At 42.3% G+C, this 25,827-nt stretch overlaps 2 protein-coding genes and 1 long non-coding RNA gene across 6 annotated transcripts in view; 1 reads left to right on the top strand and 2 right to left on the bottom strand.

Annotated features, from left to right (window-relative positions):
• The window catches only part of MORC3 (MORC family CW-type zinc finger 3), a 59,285-nt gene extending 53,065 nt beyond the window's left edge, over positions 1-6,220 (bottom strand). Inside the window, exon 1 of the mRNA XM_059720733.1 lies at positions 6,109-6,220. Coding sequence (XP_059576716.1) covers positions 6,109-6,147 — 39 coding nt within the window. The 5' untranslated portion in view covers positions 6,148-6,220. The remainder of the gene's footprint in view (positions 1-6,108) is intronic.
• A 19-nt stretch (positions 6,221-6,239) lies between these two features.
• LOC132247728 (uncharacterized) lies at positions 6,240-8,822 on the top strand. Its single transcript, XR_009459086.1, has 2 exons — positions 6,240-6,275; positions 7,089-8,822. It is a non-coding gene; the product is annotated as an uncharacterized LOC132247728 (long non-coding RNA).
• A 3,631-nt stretch (positions 8,823-12,453) lies between these two features.
• Positions 12,454-25,827, bottom strand: part of DOP1B (DOP1 leucine zipper like protein B) — an 88,488-nt gene continuing 75,114 nt past the window's right edge. For 2 of the 4 annotated variants that reach the window (XM_014599166.3, XM_014599168.3), the window contains exons 33-37: positions 24,193-24,329; positions 23,773-23,828; positions 22,583-22,744; positions 22,002-22,131; positions 12,454-16,545 (exon numbers count right to left, since the gene is read on the bottom strand). In XM_014599166.3, coding sequence (XP_014454652.1) covers positions 16,285-16,545; positions 22,002-22,131; positions 22,583-22,744; positions 23,773-23,828; positions 24,193-24,329 — 746 coding nt within the window. In that variant the 3' untranslated portion in view covers positions 12,454-16,284. The remainder of the gene's footprint in view (positions 16,546-22,001; positions 22,132-22,582; positions 22,745-23,772; positions 23,829-24,192; positions 24,330-25,827) is intronic. The other 2 variants (XM_014599167.3, XM_059720732.1) reach the window with 1 other exon arrangement.

Here is a 25,827-nt window from a genome sequence, read left to right as displayed (position 1 = left end):
TCATGCTTCCTAGGCCTGTTATTTTTGCTGCTCTCTGCTGAATTCTTTCCAATCTGTCCACATCCTTGAAGCACAGGGCCCAGAACTGAATACAGTACTTAAGCTGAGACCTCACCAGTGGTCGCTTTCCAGCTCTCTCTCTCACAGCCTAATGACAACTTCTTACCTACAAGATTTTCACTGGGGAGTTGAACTAGAAGATGGAACACTGTAGCAAGACATCTTTACTGCAGGTCCCCATGATCTTGATTTCCTTCTCTAGTCACTTATTCTTGCTCTCTCGCTTGCATACAAGTGCATACAGAAAGCTGTAAACTAAACTCATCTTCTATATGGTTAATTTCAGTTTCTGTGTGCTCCTGGGTCCTTGGAAGCCAACAAAAATCAGAATTCCTGAGATGCCAGTAGAGGCCCAATAGCTAAAGCATTCTTGTGAAACTGAGCTTCTAAAGGGAGGATTTCTTATCCCTTATCTTCATTATCAGTTTCTTGTTTCTTCTTCATGGCCACAAACAAAACTCCCCATAGTATAAATATAGTAAGTATGTAGGTATAACCTACTACAAAAGGTCACACCAATCACTACTTACTTATTTAAAGAAGGTACACATTAGTTATGCATTTAAATTAAATTAGAAATACACTTGCCCAAGTCCAGTTTGTTTACTGAACATCTAATGGCAATTGACCCCTACCTCACAGACTTAACTCATCATTATTGTTTTATTCTGACATCAGAAACTGCCAAAGCTAGCAGAGTTTCAAACAGAATCAGGTAGCACTGCCAGCAGCAATGTCTGTAGATCAAACAGACAAAAAATAATGAAGATGGACTAGACACTTGACCAATGGCTATGTAGAGCACACCGGCAGTATTTTTTGTTCACCTGCAAAGTTTTAAACAAAACACAGTTTGCCTTTCCTGATCCCAACTCTCCTTACTGTCAAGAGATCACACCACATCTTATTCTCCATACACAGTTGAGAACTACCAATGTAACCAGCTTACCAGGTCAAGCATTCTAAACAAATGGGAAACCTCAAATCTTCGCTATATACATTAGAAGTGTTTAACGCACCAACCTAACACAGGTCACGAGTCAATCTTTTTAATAGCTCAAACCAGGCTAGTACATTAGTTAATAAACACAAATCTTTGCTGTGAAATGGTAGGCATTGTTACTCTTGAACTTTACTGGGCAAGGAGTCTCAAGCGATCCAACAGTACAGGCTACTCGTTGTAATCACAGACACATACACATTACCCTTACTACCAAAAGGTTAACTCTGCCTTGTAAACATGCCTTTTGGAAATACTTTGGGCTGAATCAGACTCCATCCACCTACCACATGGGGGTAGCTGGCAGTCATACGGTATGCTCAAAAGGAGTCAGTGTGTTAAAGATGGGGTTGAAGCTCTGACATCCATAAAGGAATAGAGTTAAGATTTTAGAAATGTAGATACAATCCATGGTAGTAACAGCAGTAGTGTGATATGAAATTGGACTAGAAGATAAGTACTATTAGGCAGATTATTTTTTCCTTGATACTGTCTCAGGTAATTCATGTGCAGGAGTTTTAGCAGTTTCAAACTATTTTATGCATTAACCATCGTACACTTTTTAAATAATGTTCAAGCAGATGACAGAGTTTAGATGAGGGAGGTGCATCAACCTATAAACTGATGGCAGCCTATAACTATATCGGGGAATACATCAGGGCTTGGGGGAGCATCTATTTACCAAGGCCCCCCTAGGGAGGACAAGAAATAACGGGCACAAACTGATTGAAGATTGCTTCAGGCTAGACATAAGGAAAAACTTCGTTTACAAGTCACATGCCGAAGGTTTGGAACAGGTTCTGAACAGGTTTCCCCCAGAGATGGTACAGTCATCCACCTTGGCAATCTTCAAAAAGTTTCTTGACGCCCATCTTGATGGAGTCATCTGATCCCAGCAGTCTTTCCTGCCCAAGTGCAAGGGGGCTGGACCTGATGATCTGTAAGGTCCCTTCTAGCCTCTAATATCTATTAAACAGTTGTGCCACATAAGTGGAATCCCAAAAGAAGATTTAGTAAGATCTGCTAGATCAGCTAGAGAAATACTGCTGCTAACAATGAAGATCACATTCATCAGCAGTTTTACTTCTCTGGAAGATAAAACCTTTTATACTACAGGGTATGATCTTTCAGAAATGCAGTAGAAAATCCTCTGTATCAGATGCACATAAAACTTCCTTCCTTACAGAATAGCAGGTGTGTCTCACAAGACAACAGAATTGCACAGAGTGAGGCATTAGATGAATCTGGCAAAAAAAGAATAGCAGTTGGCAGCCATTCACTGGTGACTCACTGAACCTAAGCTTTCAGTTATAAGTATTACTAAAATGCAGGGTAGATAAAATAAATAAATAAAATCTGATTTTTTTATTTAAATCAATTTTTATTTAATTGTATTTTTAGGTTTTTTTTGTTAAGATGCTTTTAAAATAAATTCACATAAGAGTTTTAATTTAAAATAGTTAAAGCTCAAAGATATCGTCATGGAATAGGGTTTATAACTTCTAATTACATACTGTTTGAGATAATATATTCATGTAAATCTTTTAGAAGTTTTATAAATAGGTCATAAGAGGCCACAGACTATACTAGGGGCCTGATCTTTAGATTAGTAAAGATTAAAGAAAACCACTCTACCAAATGGGACTCAGTGCTCAGTCTAGAAGATCCCATTAAGCAACTCTGTAATGCTTAGTAATGCTCAACTGTGGATTTGTGTCTCCAGAGATCATAGCATAGGCAGACAAGGTTCTTTGGGTAGATGGGTTTTCTTTAATTAGACCAACTAAATAGTTGGAAAATTTGTTCTTTGCAAGCTTCCAGGCACAAACACCCTTTTTCAGGCACAGGGAGAGTTTGTCATCTCCACAGATAACATCCTAATTAACAGCAGTATATGGAAATGAGAGACAACAGACCTGATTACCAAGGATCCAGGTTTTCCATTTTCCACAGAAAAATGGAGGAAAGCATGGATTTTACCCTTCACCAAAGGAAAACGCGGATTTCTCATTTTACCACAGACCTGTGGGTTTTGCAGTTTTGCAATGAGTTCTATGCAGGCTGGCAGAGTTCCAGCCTGCAAGGGGCTGGACCGAGTGAAAGAATGGTCAGGCAGGAGGCACTAAGTGTATGGACATGGCCACCAGGCAGCCTGGACAGCAGCTCCCGCAAGTAAGTGGCAGCAGTGGCGGGGGGAGGTGGAATTGAGGTGGAATAGGGAGGGAGGGAGTTTGGCAGGGCTGCAGATGGTGCCCAGCTGGGCGGTACGTGAAGCTTGGGGTTGCAATGTGCAGCCGCAGGGCCCCGGTGGGGAGCAGAATGGGGCCATGGGCAGCTCATCCAGGGGGGCAGGGCTAGCTCCCTGCTGCTGCACACATTCCTGAGGGGGATGGGGGGGCAGCTGCCCTCTAGATTTGTGTGTGGGGCAAGGGTGGGGGTAGGCTGCCCACTGTGGGCTCAGGGTCTGCCCTGCTGCCTCTCCTCCCAGAAGATCTCCTGCTATCTATACCAACTGGTATACACTTTGTTTCAAAAATCACTTTATCACTTATAGGAACAAATTTTAGGCATAGAACATTTTCTAATATTTCCTATTTAAAATTTATTAAAAGAATTCAGACAATACGAAAACTGAAAGGTTAACTATTTAATACTTCTGAATTTGCATCATGAAAAATCAGCTATGTATTGAGAAAGAAAATATAAATCCCATTTCCAAAGTTAATGTTAACTATGGAGCTGTGACCAGTACCTCCAAAACAGCACAAACAGCTGAGATTTTAAAAGTTAGTTATACATCTTTTCCAATGGAATGATAGGAAGTTATTTTATCATTTTATAAGTAGTGCCTGTAATGGAATGAAATATTTTATAAGGATACAGACTATGAACTGTTACTAAATCGACCATATTTCAATTATTTCACATCATACTGCAAAATGATAGGTTTTTGAATCTGTGCGTTTTAACAATATCACTTCTTGACATGCCATACAATTTGCATTAATTTTCTTTCTAAAAGGAATGTAAAGGAAAAACAGGTTAGAGTGCTTGCTGCTACCAACAAGTATGATGGATTTTTGCAAATAAGACTTGTTTGCATTGATTAACTTAAACATTGCATGGGGATACTATTAACTGTATTTAAAAATTTATAATAGCTTTTATTTTGAAGGTGTAACTAATGACAGTATTTGTGCAGCAGGCCTGACAGGGTGTAGCACCTGTAGTCCTTACATTTGTTGGTCTAACCAGTGGATTACAATGACCCAAAGAACAGCATTCATTAAACAAAGTTTCATATAATTTCAACAATAGGAAAATAAAATATGCCATAAGAAAAAGAGGGCTGTTACCAAAACAGAAAAGATCTGTGTATACATTTCTTTCACTTCAACTGAGGTAACAGGCAAGAGAGCCAATGGAGACACCCCTTTTTCTGCAACACTGGCAAGTCTCTGTCAGCCTGCTGGTCCAAATAACTCCTCCATTACTTCCTATCCCCAGAGGAGGATATCCATGTTAGTCTGAAGTCATGCAGAAGATAGAGCAGGATGGCACCTCTGAGACTGATTTGTTTAGAGAGGTATGAGCTTTCACAGGCAACATCCAATTCAAAGCTAGGAATGGACCGGCAGAAAGAAAAGATTTTTTATGAAGAATGGGACAAGGGGAGGGGAATGTTGCTAACAGCAGTGGTAAGCGGACTGATTAAATAAGAATTGTCAAACATAGGGCTTATAAGGCTCAGGTGGGTCCAGAAATTTGGGGGTGGGAAGAACAGGGCCTGCCACAAAATTTAGGGCTGCAGGACATTGCTGGGAATGGCCTTCAGTAGCAAGGGGACAAGCAATGGCTAACCTGACACTGCTGACCCTGCCCAGGTTTCACTTGCACCCTCCTGCTGTCTACAATGCCCAGAACCCTATGCAACAGAACGCACAGGTACCAAGTCAACATCCACTCCACAAAGACACCAAAGCCGGTGGCAGGATACTTTAACCTCCCTGAACAGTCCATCACTGACCTCCATGAGCATACCTTTTTTGTGGAGGAGAAAAATTTGTATCCAATGTAAAATTTAACTTCTGTTTCCAAGTGCATGCATTTTATGTCCGTGATGGCATTTGTGTAAGAACAAAGAGGAGAGAAAACAATGCCATTTTCACAGGTACCTGTTCCGACTCCCACTCTCAGTGGAAAGACTCCTGTTGACATCAGCAGATTGGTTTGGGCCCAAGATGACTGACAATAGCACAGAAGCTGCTAGAGGATAGCCATGAGAAGCACTTGTATTGCAAAGTACTCTCTGCTTGCAACTGCCAGACTCAGGGAGATGGCAGTTCTCTCTGGCAGTGGTCAGACAGCCAAACAGAGCTTGCCTATTTTGCTACTGTTCCTACTATAAGGGGTGTCTCTTTTTTCCTGTCATCTGTAAGGCACAGCCATGTCAACAAGTTACCAGGAAATAATCTACAGCAGTGATTCTCAGCCTTCTTCATACCGGGAGCAATCTGTAAACACGGATGGCCAGTCCTGATCCACTCCCCACTGTCCCCGGCAAGGAGGCCCCCTCACAGGCTGAACCTCTGCCAGCCTGCAAGGAAAAAGCCCCAGTTTCCCACCTTTTTAAGAAAATCCATTTTTTAAAGTTTACTCAGGACCCTTTCATACAGTCTTGCTGCCCACTTTTGGGTTGTGACAAACGCTGAGCTAGTCCAAGCCCTGCTCACAGCGGGACTAGATCTAGGGGCAACTAACCAGCTGCCCACTGCACCCTCAGGCAGCACCCCCATGTCACAGGCCCCGCCCCCACATCGAAACAAGCAGTTTCGCTTCCGCGTGGGGGAGGCCGCACTCGTGATACACACACACATACACAAACACACGGGGGAATAGGCCGAAGGGCGGAAGAAGAAGCGGGGCCACCGCCCCGCCCCGCCCCGCCCCACGGGACAGCAGGCGCTAGAGGGAGTCGGGGGAAGCCAGACCGCGGGGACGGGCGCAGCCACTGCCCGGTACCGCCCCGCGAGGGTTAGGGAGCTCACCGCGCTGAGGCGAATCCCGGTCACTGTTTTCGTCGCCATTTTAGCTCCAGCGCCCGAACCGCAGCTGGGGGTAACCGCCTCCTCCTGCTGCCCGGCACTTCCGGGACGGGGTCAGCGCGCGAGGGGGCCGTTTCCGGCGTGCGAGGGGCGGGGCCAGAACACTGGAGGTAGGCGGGGTGGGGGGAGCTTAGACCCACCTATCCTGGCGTCGAGGAGAGGCACTGCCCTGCTTTTGCTTTATAGGCGGGGGCGTGGCTAGGGTTCCTAGCTGCCCGGCCCCGCGGTCGAGGGCCTGTGGGAGAGTTCAGGGGCGCCGTGGCTGAGATGCAGGGCCTGCCGCAGGACCCGGGGTCCCAGGACCCTGATGGGAACCGAGCCCCGGTCCCTGCTGCCCGCCCTGCCCCCTGAGCACGGCTCCACGTGCAGCTGGCCCCAGCCGCTCCCGAGCACAGCTCCCCCTCCCACAGCATGTGGCCCCACTACATGTGTTTCTAGCCCCAGCAGGCTCCAGGCCTGGGGTGCTTCCCCCTTTGCTGAGAAGGGCCTGCGCTTTTCCTCCCACGTGGCTTGTCTCCTCCCGGCAGTCTTGCAAGGTGTACGATGGCATCGGCAGGATACATTTAACCCTTGTACTGTACAAGCAATATTAGTAAAAGTGTTCCAACTGTAGGACAATTTTTGAGGCAGCTGATTGATGCAGCATATGCAAAACCCAAGTCACGGGCAGAGAGCCTTAATGGACTTTTGGGTTGGCTGTCAGCACTTTCTTAGGACTGCTTGCCTCAAGAGAAAGAGATGCGTTAACTTTGATGACCCAGTTCTCACTCATTGGAGTAAATGAGCAATATCAATAGGAAAACTTATTTGCATATTTTTCAGTGGACCATAGTTTTTCAGCAAATAGAAGGATTTGGGGCTTCCAATACAATACTTTCAGGTGTACTTTTCTGTTTTATTTTATAATGTTTTCATCATGGCAGTGAATCAAAATTCATCAATGGACTCTTGAGACTGTACGTACGTGCGGACTTGACCCCTGGGGCTGACAAGTGCCATCCAGCAGCTACCAAGAGGGATGTCCCTTGAGGTCAATGACCCCTGGATTGGGTAAGCCCAAGAATTGGGGAATCACCAAAGTCTGCCAGAGATGGATAAAAGGCAGCAAAGAATGACCCCCAATGGCACCCTCTTTGACCTGACAAGCACCCTGCCTGTCCAGCCAGAAGGAGCAGCTGGTGACCCCCTTCTGAAGTAACATTGCACTGAAAGAAGCCTCAATTGGCCCTCAATGGCAGACTCCAGTGCTTGCGGATAGGTATATCTTGACACCAGTGCTTAGTGTTCAGAGCTAGCTACTGTGAGTGCGTGTGAACGTGTGTGTGTTTGAGGGGATCAGCACCAAGGTTTATGGTCTGACTTTTGTATCCATCCAATAAACTAGAATTGTATGATGATCCTGTGAGTTGGTGCTTTGTAGCCAACAGTGGTACCCTGGTTGGGAATCACTGCCCCACAGCCACCCCACAGTGAATTGTTCCCAGTTCCTTATTCCTACTTCCTAGGGAACTGGGAATGAGGAACTTAACTTCAGCCTCCTCAATGCTGAGCCAAGTTGAGGCAAGCTGGGTTACAATTAGTTGGTGTCCTGTCAAATCTCACTTCAGACTACAGGAGGAAGCTTGAGCCCATAGCATAGCCCATGTTTGAGCAGCTGTCTCTTCATGCAGAGGGGAGGGATGTGGAAGAGCTGGAAGTTTAATGGAACTGGGTTTGGCTGATACAGACCAGTTTAATATGAAAGGGGTTTTCAAGGTGCAGGTCTACCTAAAAACTGAACTGTTCCCACATCACCTACTGGGAACCAATTCATAATTAATAAAATCTTACAGGGGTCAAACTGGAGCTCTAGAAGTCATCTAGAAGTCTGCTGGAGGAAGGATCATCCCTATCTAGAACATCTCATACAAACCATAATAAAAACTCTATGGAAAACTCCTGTCAACTTGACACAACACAGACCTCATTGTGTCAAGTGCTGTAGTTCTGAGGGCAGGGGATGGGAATGAGCAACCAGCCTCAGAGTGTGAGTGTGTGTAGGGAAGGTGGGAGTTGGGTACTTGCACTCATGCCCTCTGGGGCTAAGGGGGTGAATGACCTGTGGGTGGGGATGTTCTTACTTTTTGGTGTTCTCTTCTCTGTGAAACACAAGGTTCAATGAACTCCAAATTGACCAAAGTCCCAGTCAATTCTTTGTCACCTGCTTTGGTGGGGGAAGGGAAGGAAGGGAAGAGAGCTCAATTTACTAGTTCCTAGGGAGCCATGATGAGGGGGCATAAATCAAGGAGGAAGCAAGGACACAGCTGGTTGTTAGAAAGATAGCTTTTATTGACCAAGCCGTGCAAGGAAACTCATTGGTAAAAAAGTGCCAGTAAAAGGGGCATGAAGGGGCAGTAGAGTTCTGGCTACATACCAGAGTGGCCAGTTGCAGCAGCAGGTGTAGGAGGGTTGAAGAGAAATGAAGCACAGAATGCCTGGAGGACCATCAGACTGATGCCCTGGAATGCTGAGTGTCCACATGTGAACCCATCACTAACTTGGTTCAAACAGCACTCAATTTTCCACTTTCTACTGCACCTTTAAATCATTTGAAGCAGCTTAAAGCCAGTTTAACAGACTCATATGTCTACTTCAGATTAAAACTGCATTTAAACCAGTCTAATGTGTAGGGTGTTTTCATGCCCCATTTCCCTTGCTAAGCAATTTTTAAGAGAAGACTGCTCTTTAGGGTTCCGGAAAGTTACACTACCTGACTGGTACTCAAAATGAACAAGTTCAATTTGAATAATATAAATGTTCCTCTGATGTGCTGCAGGTTTATAAAGGAGATGGAAGAACATTCAAGTACTATAGGCACAGTGCTACAATGGAGAAGCACAATGAACACTGTATCAATAGGACAGGAGTAGAGGAAGATTTTAGGATGGACTTATGCCCTCCAAGACATTTCTAATTTGGGAAAGAATTAAGCCCTTGTCCTTAAAGACTAAAGGGGCTGAACACATACAATACTATCACCATAACTAGCTGTTTTGGCTGCATACCATCCATTACTTTCTCCAGGGGTTAGTGAAAGTTCGTAGAGCATCAAACTGTGGACTTTGTTGACAGAGTTGTGCAAGATCTTGTACTGTCCCAGGGTCAGAAACAATACTGGGACCCACTCCAGGCAACAGAGGTTATTTCAGAATATACAATAGCCAAAGTGAAATTCAAATGTTGATATTCAATTTGGGTGTGAGACATGAGTGGACAGGAACAAATGGAATAAAGATAGGGGACAAGATTGAGGTATTCTCCAGTTTTTCATTTTCAATTTGAATAGTACTCTAGGAATTAAGTTTTAAACATGCTGAAAAGCAAATAGTATGTCTTACTACATCCTTACAACCTGGAGTAAACCCTAGCACCCAGTACTGTTCAGTTTCCTTGTATGTAAAATGGCTCTGCGGAAACTTGGTTCTGTCCCTGTTTTGTAGTACTCTGCAGACTGCAGCTGAGCTAGCTTATCTTTATAGGCTGGCCTTATTTGATCTGTAACTCTAATCAAGGACAATACTGGATTCCCACAACCTCATGCCTACAGAACATCACCTTTTTCCCCAAGGGTATAGGTTGTAGCTGTGTTGGTCTAAGGACAGGCAAACAAGGTTCTCTGGCTGAATCTTATATCTTTTATTAGACCAACTTAAATAGTTGGAAAATATTTCTTAGCAAGCTTTCAGGTTTAAAAACTCTTCGTCAGGCTGAGGAAGCATCTGCAGTTTGTGTGCGCTCTTCCTGGATGGATTGAATAGTAGAGGCCAGAGGCTGGTATGCATGCAAGAAAGGCAGTCAGTGAAAATGTAAATTGAGGAGTCAGTGGGTGAGAAACAGACCGGGGGGGCGGAGGGGGTAAGAGGAGGACAGTTAATCCCCTTCTTCCCCCACGCCCCAACCTGTCTAGAGGTATGTAGAAAAAACATTTAAAGCTGTGTCTATGTCTGAATCACCGAATCTCTCCAAATCGATCTGGAGAGATTAAAGGGTCCTCTGATTTGATTCGGAGATTCAGCCACCGAATCAGGCTGAATCTCTGCCAAATCGAATCAGGGACTGAAGCTTCTCACAGCCCTAGTTTTTAAACCCAAAAGCTTGCTAAGAAAAATTTTCCCAACTATTTAAGTTGGTCTAATAAAAGATATCAGACTCACACAAAGAACTTTGTTTGCCTTTTCCCCCCCAAGTACATTCATGTTATCATTTGTATTTCAGTATTAAAATTGATTTAAACTTATTCCCTGGAGTACCTGATTTTGGTGGATTAAGCTTGCCAAGCCTTCTCTGCTCCCCAGAGCACCTCTGAGCATCAACAAAAATCCCTTCTGTGGGTGTTTCATAAACACTATACTGGTTTATTGTTCATTTATTATAACTAGTGCATGCTTACATGTATTGACTCCAAACTGAGTTTTTCTGTTTGCTTATTTGGGAGCTTTTTAGGGAGGTAGGATATAGAGAGGGACATCTTTAAAAAGTTTCATGTATATCATCTGCTTGGCAATTCTGTGGTTGCTGGCACTACAATTCAGATTCTCTTATCACTGTTCTGGGGAAACAGGAGGATTTACTTCATGGTGTTGGCAGACAGAAAAAAACTGGTATAGGTACCTTCCATACGTTAAGTCTTACCTTTTCTTGTGCATCTTAAATTCTGACAACTGAGGGCTACCAAAACTTATAACACCATTTACTGAACATGCAAATCTGAAGAGAGGATTTAAGTATGCAAAGAGATCAGCTGGATCCACCATTTTTCCTAGTCTCCTTAAACAGATCATTTGAAGGTACCAGATTCTTCAGGTCTGACATACAGCAGCATTCCAGTGAGGGATAGGAAATGTTTGTGGGATGGGAGCATTGGAAGGAACTGGTATACCTGCTTTCAGGTACTCCTGCTCAGTAGAACACCTAGAAAAGGCATAAAGTCATTCCCCATTTTGAATTTTGTTTCTTTTTAACTAAGAAGAACAGAAGAAGTGCAAATAGATAAATTCTTTTTAACACTTGGTTAAAAATGACAATGGCTTCCACTAACAGTAACACCCCTGATCCTCTAATGCAAGACTGTGGTGTAAATCAGGTAATCTGTGGCTGCCATAAAACCCACCTGGAGTTTTGGATGCGCAGCATTCCAAGAAGAACCCTTCCCACCCCTGAAAATGAAAAAGAAATGCCCAAAAAACAAGCAGTAAAAGATGAGATCAATGCTGCTAGTTCCTGGTAAAGTAGGATATATCCTAGTACTATAACACTTAAATAGCAGGTGTTGGATAGATTATATGTTAGATAGTGGCCCTGTACCCCTAACATTGTCTTGTATGGCTTCAGCAAAAACAAGGCTCAGGTTCTAGCAGGTCTCCCTCATCATCCCCCCCCCCTCTTTAACAAGGTTTCAGTTTCTAAGTGGGTTGCTCTCTTCCCTCCCTTCTGGAAAGTAACCAGGCTCAGTTGGGCTAGCAAAAAGATAATGAGTTGGGGGAGTTTCAAGGTCTTTGCAAATCACATCTGGAAAATAATAAGCAACACAGGGAGGATTGAAGAGATATCTAACAGTGATGGGAGAGCTAACTGTTACATGTACCAAAGTAGTAAAATAGGATACATCTATACCTGGTCTGTGTGGTAGCTGGTAATTTTTTTTTGGAAACCCTACTATTTCCTTGGTTTCTAAAGTTATTCAATATATAATAAAAAGGCATCAGAGATGTAACTGTCCTATCATACGTTGTACACGTGACCTCTATGCACACTTCTCTGCCAGCCGGTTTTATCAGCTGGCTAACAGTAATTAAAGGCTCTCTAGTTCTACTCATTGTGTTACTTCTTTAAACTTAATACGTACATACCAGTCAGCAAGATTTTTCAGATATTATACAAGCAGCTTCATGTTATAACTCTACACAGCTGTACAAGGAAAAGATTGCACAGAGCCTTTCACTGCTGTGTAGGAGCAGGATCATTTGTACCTATTTTCTGTCTCTTCATTGTGAAGGGGGAAAAAAGTTTCTTACCTACTCCCACAAAGCTGTAAAGTGAAGAGGCAGTTCTTTTAGACAGACCCTGTCTTCTCACATATATAATAAGTGATATACATCTATCATTGTATACAGAATTCTGCATTGGGGCTTGATTAATTGGAAAAGGTCCAGAGACTTTTGAGAGACAGATTAAATAAAGTTACAGGTAAAGACATCTTACCAGGAATGACAATGGAGTTAAAACATTAACAAGGTCCATTTGAAGACGTATTTTAAAATAACATTTAATATTATTACAAGAATTACATTCAAAAGGTAACATTGAACACACTTAGCCATTATTTTATATACCACATTTCAAAGTTCTGCTATTCTTTGGCAGTAATCTTTATTATTGTAGATAGTATCAACTTTTTCTTCAGAAAAATTAAGCTTTTGAAAACCAACTGTTTTTCCTCTAAGTATCATACACTATAGCTATGTTATTTTAAAGTCGCAGTTTCTATAAAAACAATTGAACTACACATTTTGTTTGGAAACAAGCAATCACTACATATCCTAAGCAAAAGTATTCCACTAGTCTTAAAATCTAACTTTTTGCTAAAGTTTCTTAGGGTCTTCTGCACATAAGTTGTACTGCTTTACTTATACCATTGTGAAGCAGTACAACTCACCACAAACCATGGGTAGGCAATTACATCTGCATAAAAGTGCTATAAATGGGTAAAGCTAATTGAATATGGAAATGGAAATAAGTTACACTAGCACAAAGACCTCTATGCCGATATAACTGCATCCATAATGTATGATGTATGCATTGTACTAAGAAACAATTTCAATTTAAAAAAAAAAAATCAAACTCTTAACCACTACAGCTTTTGCGGTGGTACAAAATCTGTATATAGACAAGGCCATTGACACTTAAATAAGTTTTCTTCTTTAGTGCAATGATTTTACTGTTAAACAAGTGGTGAAAGAAACATTTCTGAAGCAGCCCATGAAAACAGGCAGCCTGTCATGTGGAAGGTGGGGAATTTAGAAGCATATGACAAAAAAGAGGCTCTCAAAGTCATCTGAAAAAAAAATTGAGTATTGAAGAGAACCTGTGGCTGAGAGTTTAATGTTATTTGGTTGCTACTTGGAAAAGCCTATTTGATCAAAGGCATACTATACTCCTAGCCTGACGGGAAACAGGAAATAGAGCAAGAGAAGGAAACAAGTCAGGGAAAATGGTTCAGCCCCAGAAGAAAGTGTGAAATCAAACTGCTGAGGAGGCTATGAGCAGACAGACTGTACAGGCCTTAATTTAAAAGGGGACTTGGAATGAAGGATCTGATGGATCCTTGATTATAACAGCTTAGGCATAAGTACTTTACCAGCCTTGGATGGGGTGAGGAGAGTCTTTGACTGGTAATACATTGGGGCTCCTGTCACAGAACTGGAATTAAAACTATCAAATTACCCTGAGTGTTAGCAATATATGCTTATTATTTTGAGCGGAACCACTTTAAAAACATATTTCTATCTAATAATGTTTTGCTCCAGTTTTTAATTGTATAGTAAGTTACGCTTAGAAAGAACACTACATATTACCTGTGAGTATGCCAAAAGGTTTCACAGATTCAGTCAGTCAACAGATTACATTCAGAAAGAAGTGTGATTAATTCACATTCATAATGAGCAAACAATGCCATACTTTGCTCTATTTACTAGTAGACTTAATTGTATCAATGTTTACAAATGACTGCAATTCCACGTAGGACAATACATGACTATTTAATCATTGTTATAGCATAATTACAGTAAAGTATGTTGTGCACGTTTCACCATTTAATCTGGTACCCAAATAAAGATGAAAACCTCAGTACAGTTGCAAGCCAATGAATTACAGTAGCTTGTATTTCTATGCAAGTCTTGAAACTGCCCCCCCTCATACACTGTCCCATGCCTTTTGGGCATTTTTACATGTGCTTTGGTGGGGGCAGGGTGGGTGACGCTTTAATTAGAGCGGCTCTCAGAAGCCGCTCTAATTAAAGTGCCCAGCCCACAATGTCTTGTGTAATCAGCGTCATGCACTTCAAAATGGCAGCAGGAGTGTTTTAACTAAGGCTCGTTCAATGAGCCTTAGTTAAAGCACCCCCACTGCCACATTGAAGTGGGTGGACGCTGAATATACGCGACTCCGAGGCTAATTCTAATTAAAATGTGTCAAAGCAGGCACTGAGCATGTGTATGGGTGCCCTTTCTTTTCCTCCTGCTTTGGTTAAAACAGGACTGTTGTCTTGACAGGCCTAGTTTAGCAATGACAGTCTCAATTAACACTGGTAGCAGTAGCCAAGCGCACACCTTTCACCATGACAAACATGAAACATATGCAAACACCCCAAACATAAAAGTACCTCAAAATAATTCAACCTACATCATTATTTGTACTTTCTGGGACTTATAGGCAGTTTGAAAACTCAAGAATGTTTGCTTTTGAAGAAATGTTCTAGTAATTCTCCAGCAGTGACTCCCATTATAAGGTTAATTATCTGACTGTAAGTAAATGCATCCTCTTAGGCAGTTCAAGACATTTAGCCATGTGCTTCAGAGAAGGAATCAATCAATCAACCTATTTCCCCACCCTCCTAAATCCATCAGAACTGCTTTGCCAGCACAGTCCCAGAGGCTGCTCTTGAACCTTTCAGTCACAGCACGATGAACTGAAACACTCCTCTTTCTTGAGCCACAAAGCAGCAAAAAAATTACCTGTACCAAGAATTTTAAAAAACTACATAACACATATTTGCTTTTGATTTGTAAGTACCTTATATACGGTAACATACAATTTTTACATGGGCTATCTTCATTAAGTTACTGTTCAAAGGCTGTAAGGTGGCTTTAGTCACTGAAAGAATAGCTGAACAAAACATTCTTTCTTTTTGGAAGAATGACCAGTTTTGAATAATGAAGTTATCTGCATTCAAAAATTCAAGTGGTGTAAATTACAACATGTTATTGCCTAGGTCTCTCTTCTCACTATATAATCACTGATCTTGCGACAACAGATTACTATAATATAGATCTGAGATTCTAAATACAATAGATCTGCAATTTTATTTACAACATGCTCAATCTGAAAAAAAAACACCTGTTGATAATTTAGTTTACTCCTTGGATATGTAAATGTTTGGGCCAGAGTTACAGAAGATAGCACAAGAAGTAGAACTTAAACTTCAGGAAAGCGTATGCAAACTGACTCTCCACTAATATGCAATATCAGCTTGGACATTCATACAAACTTCTTGCTTTTACCTTTAGGAGATAGAAGAATGGTTCTATAAAGCAGATTAAAATACCAGAATTGCAACTTTTTAGATGAATAAAAAAAATCTGTCACGTTCATTAATTAATCAAAAACGTTGCTTCTTTGTTTATAAAAAGAGTTTTCTTCAGTTCCTCAAGTCAGAAAGAAAAGGAGAATAGTGGTGACTTCTCTTGGTAACTAAATTATGCCCTTTGGGCACTTTTACACATACTCTGGGGGTGGAAGGGGCACCATTTTAATGAGAGTGGCTCTCACAGCCACTCATTAAAGTGCTGTAGCATCTTGTGTATCAGCGTATCCCTGCTTCAAAATGGTGGCAGGGGCACTTGAACTAAAGCTTGACAAAAGAGCTCCTCAAACAAGTTTTATTTCAAGTGCCCCTGCCGCCGTTTTGAAGCACGGGGACGCTGATACACAAAACACAGGAGGCTGCTGGAGCACAGTAATTTCCATGCTCCAGCAGATTTGGTTCATCGAATCTGCTCCAACATGCTGGAATTACACTGTATCAGAGCAACCGCCACACTTGTGTACAGGCACACTTTGTTGCCATAAATGTTAAGCATAAGTCCTTGCTGTTCAAGACAAATTGAGAAACCCAAATTAAGAATTATATACTTCATATCCATAAAAGTGGGGAGAAAGGAAAAAAAAGTTGACATACAGTTTCAAAACTGAGGAAAAGAAATGAGTAACAAGCATCCTTACAGCAATTACATCTCCCCCTTATTCATATTACAGCTCTCTTAGTTTTACTACTTATTCAACACATATTGTTTAACAGATGACTTAGCTCTCCAGAGTTTCCAAAAAGTCACGTTCAACACTTTCTTCAAGTTGCTTCAAGATCCTTGTGGCACTACCATCAGGATATTTGACTGATAAAGACATTGAACTCTGTGTTTTTGGGGACCCATCACCTTTTGTTTTAAATGCAGAGCTCAGAGTCCTGAAGAAGGGCATTAGTTGTGTGATACTGGATACAGAATGAAGGTTCAAAAGAGGAAACTCACATTTTTTTGAAGTTCTCTCATCAGCATTATTTGTGTCCTGTAAAGAAGCACATACACAAGAAGGCTCACTAAGAGTTCTGGAGTAAGATACTGTTATTTTTCTGTGTATAATTTGGCTGAAATCTGCACTAGTCACTTTTCTCAGTCCGTTGCGGGGGGGAGGAATATCTGTGACCTTTAATTCCATGCTTTTCTGCATTATCAAATGATTTGTACAGCTGCTCCTTTACATTCCACTCTTGTGTTAAAAAGTGAGGCCTGTGAGCAGTCTCTCACTTTGGGGTCATGCATCAGAGTTCTGGTAGAAAACTACACCTCCACCACTACATCTCTGACTTGCAGAGATAGCAGAGGGCCAACTCCACCTCTGGTTCTTGTCCACAGCTACGTGCAGCCACTAGGCAAACTGATCAGATGACACAGATTTAAGTGCCAACAACACGCAGCCAGCTCTCCCTTTCCCTCACCACATATGATCATCTTATTACTATCATGATGGACAATGTTTGGATGAGATCTGATCATTCATGAGCCTACGAAGCTGAATTCCAGTGGGAGGGTGTGCTCATGGGAAGGAGGGAGCATTCACAAGTATGGCACAGCATCCTTCAGTTGAAGCTACATGGCATGGATGTACCCCAAAACTGAACTGTGCAGCATACATGGATATTCACTCCAAATCAGATTAACTCCTGCGGTGTTTAGCCACTATATGTACCTAATGTGAAGGTACCTAATACATTTTATAATTTTATATCGTCTGTATTGCAGTATTTTATATAAAAGTACTTTTGTAATTACACGATGTAACTGGACGATAATCAAATGAGGTATTTAGCTTAGACCCAAGACACTGTCTGTCTGTAATCGGGCAAATCAACTCTACAATAAAGCAGCATCTGAGAGAAATGGAGCTTCAGCCAGGGGAATTCCAGATACCTCAGGGTGACCAGAAATTTCTAATGACTCGTGAGTAATTCAAATAAGGCTTTTGAAGGGGAAGTGGCTTAGGAGGCTTTTTACAGCCTAGCTAGCACAGAATCAGTGTCTTTGAACCTCGGGCTTTGGAGGTTCGGTGCTCCCAGTGCCCAGAGCTGGCAGATTCAGCAGGAAAGCTAATTTTTTAGAAGTAATGGCAGCAGGGCCAGTACAAGGGTAACTGGCACCCCAGGTGAACTGTGTACCTCAGCGCCCCCACCACTTCCAACATAGATGAGAATAAGAAGTCTAGAATGAACTTTTACATGTACTTATTCGATATTCGAAATGAACAATAACAACAAACATTTTTAGTGAAAGAAATCTATGTCACGAGCTGTAAGATCATGTAGGAGTAGGGGTTCATCTTTTAGGATTACTTTGCCAGCAGTATGCTTTTGTAATAAGTCCGCTTGAGAGTTGAAAAGGTAGGAGTCGCGATTCTAGTGATCTTTCCTCTAAGATCTTTTCAGAGGTCTTTCTCCCCATACCGAACCAAAGGTCTTAGACCAGGGATGGGCAATTATTTTGGGCGGAGGGCCGCTTACTGAATTTTGGCAAGTCATCAAGGGCTGCATGACGGGCAGCCAAGATCAGATATGAATTTTGTAATTTTTTTAGGGGCTCCATGGGCTGGATAGAATGGCATGAGGGGCCGCATCTGGCCTGTGGGCCTCATTTTGCCCACCCCTGTCTTAGGCCAAGGCAGAGCCGCAGCCGACCAGGGCTGTTATTTAGAATGATGTTCCTGTTATTTTGTTCTGCATATAATTTTGGCGCTCCCCAAATTTTGGCGCCCTAGGCGACTGCCTAGTTCACCTAACGGTTGGACCGGCCCTGACTTGCAGGGATCTCAGGAGGGCTAGGGCATGAATGGTGAGTACTCCCGGTGACTGGGGGGGCATGGCTGCGTGGGCAGTGGTGGTGGGAGCCTGGTGGTGGCGAGCGGGGAGTTCCCGCAGATGCCACCGGTCCAGTGATGGCAGCCAGGGTTGATCAGGGACTGCCTGCAGACGCAGCCGGTGGTGCTGGCAACGGCGTGGCAAGCAGCGACTACTTGCAGGTGCCAGTGACAGTAGCGCCTTTTTGCAGGGGGTTCACCACCACGCGCAGGGGGTACATGTGCACCCCCTATGCATTGCCCCTGGGCTAGGGTGTAGCCAGATTAGAGAGTAAGAAACTTTATGTGTTTTGCTCATCTCCAAACCTATGTTCAGATTTGCATGTACATATTCTTTCTCCTATGTAAAAAATCCTTTTGCTCTTTTGTTTCTTTACTGATTACCTGTGGAAAGAGGGACTGTTGCACAAGTGATATTTCAAGCTAGGCCTTTCTACAGAAAGGGGCATCTAAAATTTCTCTCAACTCAGGCAGTGCCCATCTGGTGCTAGCAGAGATTCTCTTACTGCAGCTGCAGGGTTTGGTGTAAGGGCAGCGGAGCTGAGGCTTACTGGGTTACGAAGTTATCCCAGCGCAACCTTGATCTGTTCCTTGAGGCAAGTGGCAGCACAGTGGGGATAAATTCAAGGCTCTAAGCCCCCCCACAAATGGGTTTGTCATAGTACACACCTACAATTGGACAATTCAGTCCAGTTTGGGAGGACTCAAATTTTCTCATACTGAAAACTCTCCTATAGCAGTATCCATCTGCGCATAATGTTTGTTACCATTTCCAGTTGGCCAGGACACTGGTTTATTCAAGAAGTCAAGAACCTTGCATCAGTTATTCACCCTGACTGCTGACAGACATGGGAAAAAACTCCAAACCGCCCCCCCCCCGCTTCCCCCAGTGCTTCACCAGAAGAGGCAGCACATTAGTTCAACACAGCTCCACAGCATCTGTATACATCAGACACTTCAACGGGGCTTTTTAGCACTTTCATCTAATAGCTGATTCAGTCAGCTATTAGAAAAGAGGACTAAAAAGCCCCACTGAAGCACCCAATCTTACAGATGTTGGGTGAGCTGGGTCAAACTAACGCGATGCCTCCTTTGGGCATGTGCTGTATTTTTTTTTAATTACGTTTGTAAGCAGTCCCTGTTATTTCTTGGCTGGGCTGCAACAATGCAATACACCAAGACATTGAACATGCTGTGCTAAAGAAATGCTAATTAGAACGAGAGAGTGCAATGTGTCTTCTGTAACAGACTATCACAAGCATAAGTTTGGCCCCTGCAGTGTACTCAGTGTTCTTTGGGAAACAAGATTCCAATCCTGATCTTTATGGTGCTCAGTGGCCTGGGTGCTGGATAGCTGAGAGACCAACTAGTGCCTTAGGAATGCTGTTTGTGGACAGCTACACTGTTCCTCTGACAAAACAAAACTCTACAAGCCAGTCTGTGTTGGATGCAGAACTTAAGCAGGCCCAGGAAAGACTGCTGAATGAAGTCTCAGAAATTAAAAACCACCACAAACCCTTGGAGCAAGGTTTGCAACAAACAGTCTGCTGCTCCAAGCACACAACGCATTTCTTTGGCCTTTCATTTGCTAATATAAATATAGGTATATGCATTTTAAAAAACCCCCAAAACTATCAAACCACATGTATACTACACATATATACTATGTTAATCATGTTGCTTAATCCTGTCCTAGATCAGGAATCAGCCTGCTCCAAGAACCTGTCTAGAAAAGAAGAAATAGAAATAAAGTTTGGGACAACATCTGAATCCTTGGTTGACAAAACAAATTACATGCATGCTAAGTCTATAGCAAATCAGATTGTCATTTCATAGAATCGTAGAAAGTTAGGGTTGGAAGCAACCTCAGGGGGTCATCTAGTCCAACCCCCTGCTCAAAGCAATACCATCCCCAACTAGATCATCCCAGCCAAAGCTTTGTCTAGCTGGGTCTTAAAAATCTCCAAGGATGGAGAGTCCACAACCTCTCTGGGTAACCTGTTCCAGCATTTTACTACCCTCCTAGTGAGAAAATTCTTCCTAATATCTAACCTAAACTTCCCTTGCTGCAACTTGAGACTGTTGCTCCTTGTTCTATCATCTGCCACCACTGAGAACAGTCTAGCCCCATCCTCTTTCAAACACTCCTTCAGGTAGTTCAAGGCTGCTATTAAGGCCCCTCTCAGTCTCCTCTTCTCTAGACTAAATAAGCCCAGTTCTCTCAGTCTTGCATCATAAGTCATGTCCCCCAACCTCCTCCACATTTTTGTTGCCTTCCACTGGACTTTCTCCAATTTGTCCATATCCTTTCTGTAGTTGGGGGCCCAAAACTGGACACAGTACTCCAGATGTGGCCTCACCAGTGCTGAATAGAGGGGAAGAATCACTTACCGTGACCTACTGGCAACACACCTACCAATGCAACCTAGTATGCTGTTAGACTTATTGGCAACAAGGGCACACTGCTGTCTCATATTCAGCTTATTATCCACTGCAACCCCCAGGTCCTTTTCCGCAGAGCTGCTGCCCAGCCAGTCAGCCCCCAGGCTGTACTGGTGCATGGGATTTTTCCATCCTAAGTGCAGGATTTTGCACTAGTCCTTGGTGAATCTCATGAGATTTCTTTTGGCCCAATCCTCCAATTTGTTGAGGTGTCTCTGAATCCTAGCCCTACCCTCCACCATGTCTACTATTCCCCTCAGCTTGGTGTCATCTGCAAACTTGCTGAGGGTGCACTCTATGCTATTTTCCAGGTCATTGATGAAGAAATTGAACAAAATCAACCCCAGGACTGACCCCTGGGGCACTCCACTTGATACCTGCTGCCAACTAGACATCGAGCCATCGATTACTACTCTCTGAGCCCGATGCTCCAGCCAGCTTTCTATCCAGCTTACAGCCCATTCATCCAGCCCATACTTCCTTAATTTGCTTGCGACAATGTTGTGGGAGACCCGCATCCACAGAGCCGGTCACCTCATCATAGAAGGCAATCAGGTTGGTCAGGCATGACTTGCCCTTGGTGAATCCATGCTGTTCCAATTTACCTTGTTCTCCTCCAAGTGCTTAGAAATGGATTCCTTGAGGATCTGCTCCATTATTTTTCCAGGGACTGAGGTGAGGCCAGTCTATAGTTCCCTGGATCCTCCTTTTCCCCTTTCTTAAATATGGGCACTATGTTTGCCTTTTTCCAATCATCTGGGACCTCTTCTGATCGCCATGAGTTTTCAAAGATGATGGCCATTGGCTCTACAATCATATCAGCCAACTTCCTCAGCACCCTCATGTGCATCCCGTCTGGCCCCATGGACTTGTACACGTCCAGCTTTTCTAAGTAGTCCCTAACCTGTTCTTTCAGCACTGAGGGCTGCTTACCTCCTCCCCAAACCGTGCTGCCTGGTTAAATGCAGCAAGGATCAGTTAATTGTCTGAAATCCTCAAACTGCATACAGCGTAATAGGATTATAATCTAAGAAGATCAGTCTTAAAACTTTAAGGAGCTTTCTAACATGGCATCTGCCTATCTAGCTTTCTCAAATGAGTGAAAACAGCTCTTCAAAATTACCATATTTAATGTAAACAGAGAGCATGCATGTAACAATGCAATACTTTACCCCATATTTTATCTTTAGTAAGTCCATGATTCTAATGATGTGTGGTTTACATTCCTGGTGATTTTCTATTAGATGAGAAGTCATACTGCAAGCCTCTGTGTCTACTTCTGGGACAAAGGCCCATCTGTACCTGAAACAAACGTATAGGTCAGAAGTCATACACAGAAGTCCTTTGTTGGATCACAACAACAGCTGCATGCTCAGATCGAGTGCAATTCTCATGCCATTATTTTAACATTGTAACTGTCTTTGCATACTCTAATACAAGGCTGCATTTTGTGGTCACAGATGTGTTTACATACTGAAATGATGGAGAATTCCCATCCCACATGTATCCTTCCCCCATGGCAATTTTTTGTGCTGAAATCAGTGAATACTCTCATGGTGTGATATCTACATAGTTTTCAAGAACCTAGCAGAATATGCCCCATGCTTATGACAGAAAAGATTATAGACAGTACTAAATCACGAAGGAGAACAAAATTAAATATAGACTACATCTATGCATTTTAAAAGAAGGGACACAAACAGTAAATTATCTATAGTACCAGATACTAAGTATAAGTAACTATAAGACTCACATTTGAAATAACTGCATCTTGTCAGGTGGAAAAGAAAGTGCTGTGTCCAAGAACTTACAAGCTGATAAATACAAGAACAGCTCATTCTGCTGGATGTCACCAATTAAAAGGCCACTGCCATCACCTGAAGCTTTCTGTCTGCTTACTTTGCTGTTGCTCCTACTTGATTTACAGTGAAGAAAAGCAACATAAAAAAACATTAAATATTTTATATCAAGCAGAGGGTTAGACACTAGGGGTGTGTACATTGGGCCATATTTGATTTGGCCCAATTCAGGGGACAGTGATTTGATTTGTTGATTCAGATCACTGTCCCTGCTTCGATTCGGCCTAATCTGAATTTGAAGATTCAATGCTGATTTGGAGAATCAGCAATTTGGCCATAGACACAGTTTTAAATGTTTTTTCTACATACCTCTAGGTACCAGCTGCAGCTCATGAATGCTGCGATGGTGGGGCAGATGAAGAGTCCCACACGAGTGCGGGGGTGCTCCCCATGTGCTCCATGCCGTACCCAGAAGTGCTTCTGGTCCACTTCTGGGTTCACCGCTGAGGACCCCCTGCGCTCCCATGAGACACTCTATCACCACCATCGCAGTGCTCACAAGCCATGCCTGGTACCTAGAGGAATGTAGAAAAAACATTTATAGCCATGTCTATGTCCAAATTGTCAACTCTCTCTGAATCAATTTGGAGGCTTCTGATTCGATTCGGAGAGATTAAAGGGTCTCCTGATTCGATGTGGATTCAGAGATTCGGCCACTGAATCGGGCTGAATCTCCACCAAATTGAATCAGTGACTGAAGCTTTGCACAGCCCTATTAGACACATGTCAAAGGTTAATTTATATTCTTTTTTTTTTTTTTCAGAACACAATAATGTCAGTAGAGACATAAAAAAACAACAACTAAACATCTATTTAAAAAAACCTGGGAACTAGTCAAGTACTAATTTGGCCTTTTCTTTTTTCTGTAAGCAGTAAATACTCATTTCCAAAACTTAAATACAGAATTAACTACCCCTCAGACACCTATATATGTCAATGCAGGACTTTTAAGAAATGCAATGCCAGTGCAGTTATAAGCTACTGTGAATTTTTAAAGTTCTGAAATTTCAGTTGGGGCAGCCACAAACACTATGGTTACAAAGATCTGAACCATGCTTACTAACTGCAAAGAATCAATTCTTACTTTGGTGGTTCATCCTCCTCAGTTAAGTCATCTTCCAGCTGTATAAATGTCTGAATCTTAAAGAAAAAAAAAGTAGGTACTTCTTTTTGGAATTTTTAGAATATTGAGATATACATCCAGCTTGTTTACAGAAAACCCCTGCTTCCTATGAAATCAGGAACAATAGGCAAGTTTTATTTTAACTTCAAGTCTTACAAGACACATCAGCCTAGAACAAAAGTTAGTTTCTTACACAAGATTATTAATAAACAGCAACATCAAATGCACTTCCTAATCACACCAGGATCCCTTACAGATTTTCTAATATGAAGCTGGTTTAAAATTGTGACAAGACTTACAGTTGCAAAGAAGTACACTTGGAAGAAAGGAATCTGGTAAGGTGTGGAAAATAAAGGTCATATTTCAACTATTGTCACTTACCAATTCAGTCACCATAATTGGCCATAAAGAAGTTAAATGCTGAGGAGAAATTCTTAGCAACAGAACTCTGAAAAAGAGAAACATCTGGGCAGCAACTACAGAAGTCTGTCCCACACGTAGGTTTTCTGTCAGTCGTTCTGAAATGTATTTTCAAAAAAGTTATATTGATCATGTATGTAAAGCTAATTATTCTGGTAAATTAAAACTGCAGAAAAATGTAGCTTGTTTAGACTGTATCAGTCAGTTTTAACTGACTACCATTTCTGTTCCATTAATGATAATGTCTACATTTCTCTCAAAACAAAAGGTTTGTTCCCCCCACCTTTTGTAAAAAAAACAAAACAAAACAGTGTTTTATTTACTGAGTTTTCGCTTTTCCCATATCTTCATCAAAAGATAAACTAGCATCTAATAACTATACGGGTACAGACAGAAATGACAATTTTCACCTTATCTGGCCACAGAAAGTAGTCTATAGCCATGACCAAACAAGTGCACAGCTGTGGACTACTTAAAAAATGGCCAATTGGGGAAAATCTGAACCCTTGTTGTGTGAGGGTTCAGGTGAAAAAGTTTCAAAACATAGCATCTTCTGTAACTTGTGTCTGTGCTACCTCCCAGCCTGTCACTGCTTTCAGAATAGAACTGGGGAAAGGGAGCAGAGGGAGTTTAGTCTGGGGTTTCTTCAGCACCTGCTGGAGGGGGAGGCAGGTGTATTGGAGCCTCCCCCCCCCATCCCAGGTGGGGAGCGGGGGGGCTCCATTTCAACCACCCCACCCTCCAATGCCAGCTCGGGAACCCCTAGAATGAGCTCCTTCTGCTCTCTTTCCCGCCTCTGATGATTGGGAAACTAAAGCAGAACTGGGCCTACTCATAAAGTTAAAATACAAAATATTGATGACAACTGTATAGTGCAAGAGGATGTAAGTTTGTGGCTGGACCTTCTGAAAAGAAATAATGAGGCATCACTTCCAGCTCATCTTACTATATTTATGATGATTTTAAGCAGGCTTCTATGTGCCTAGTATGTAACTGTGTGAAATGTCTATCCTTGATTAATTAGTATAATAAATATTTATTTGAAATTAACTCGTGTTTATATGTAGGAAGACAAATTTTCCATATGGGCTTTGATAGGTGTCTCCTACTGATTTACTCTTGTTTTGCTTCAGTGGTTCCTTTGATCTTCCAAGGACAACTCCTCAAAATCTTTGTGTTTTTCCTGGTTGTTAATCTATTTCTTGATATGTTCCAACTCAGTAGAAACTGATAACCTCCCATTACTGAGAAAGGTAATTCAATCAGAATTGGGATTTTCTGATAACCAATAATGAACAGTTTGACTAACAGGATCTTCCTGTTAGTTACTGCTTGGGTTTTTCTTGATCTACACAGCTACAATAATGCTTTGAAGATGCTGCGCTGCAGGGTATAAAAGAGGAACAAAACAGCTAACAGGATACACTTCAAGAATGAGAAATCATTCTGACAGGAATTGCTAGTGCACCCAGCTGATGTTCTGTGAATGCATCCATGCATTGAGAAGCTGGCAAGACTGAAACCACCTCTGCCTCTATTGGTGAGATACTAACACTTTTACAGCTAAATATACTGGAGTTTGCTTTGCTTTAGGCC

Source organism: Alligator mississippiensis, chromosome 1, assembly GCF_030867095.1.
Source record: "Alligator mississippiensis isolate rAllMis1 chromosome 1, rAllMis1, whole genome shotgun sequence".
NCBI classification, from domain to species: Eukaryota; Metazoa; Chordata; order Crocodylia; family Alligatoridae; genus Alligator; species Alligator mississippiensis.
Note: the sequence above shows the minus strand (reverse complement) of the source record. Positions and strands in the feature narration are given on the sequence as shown.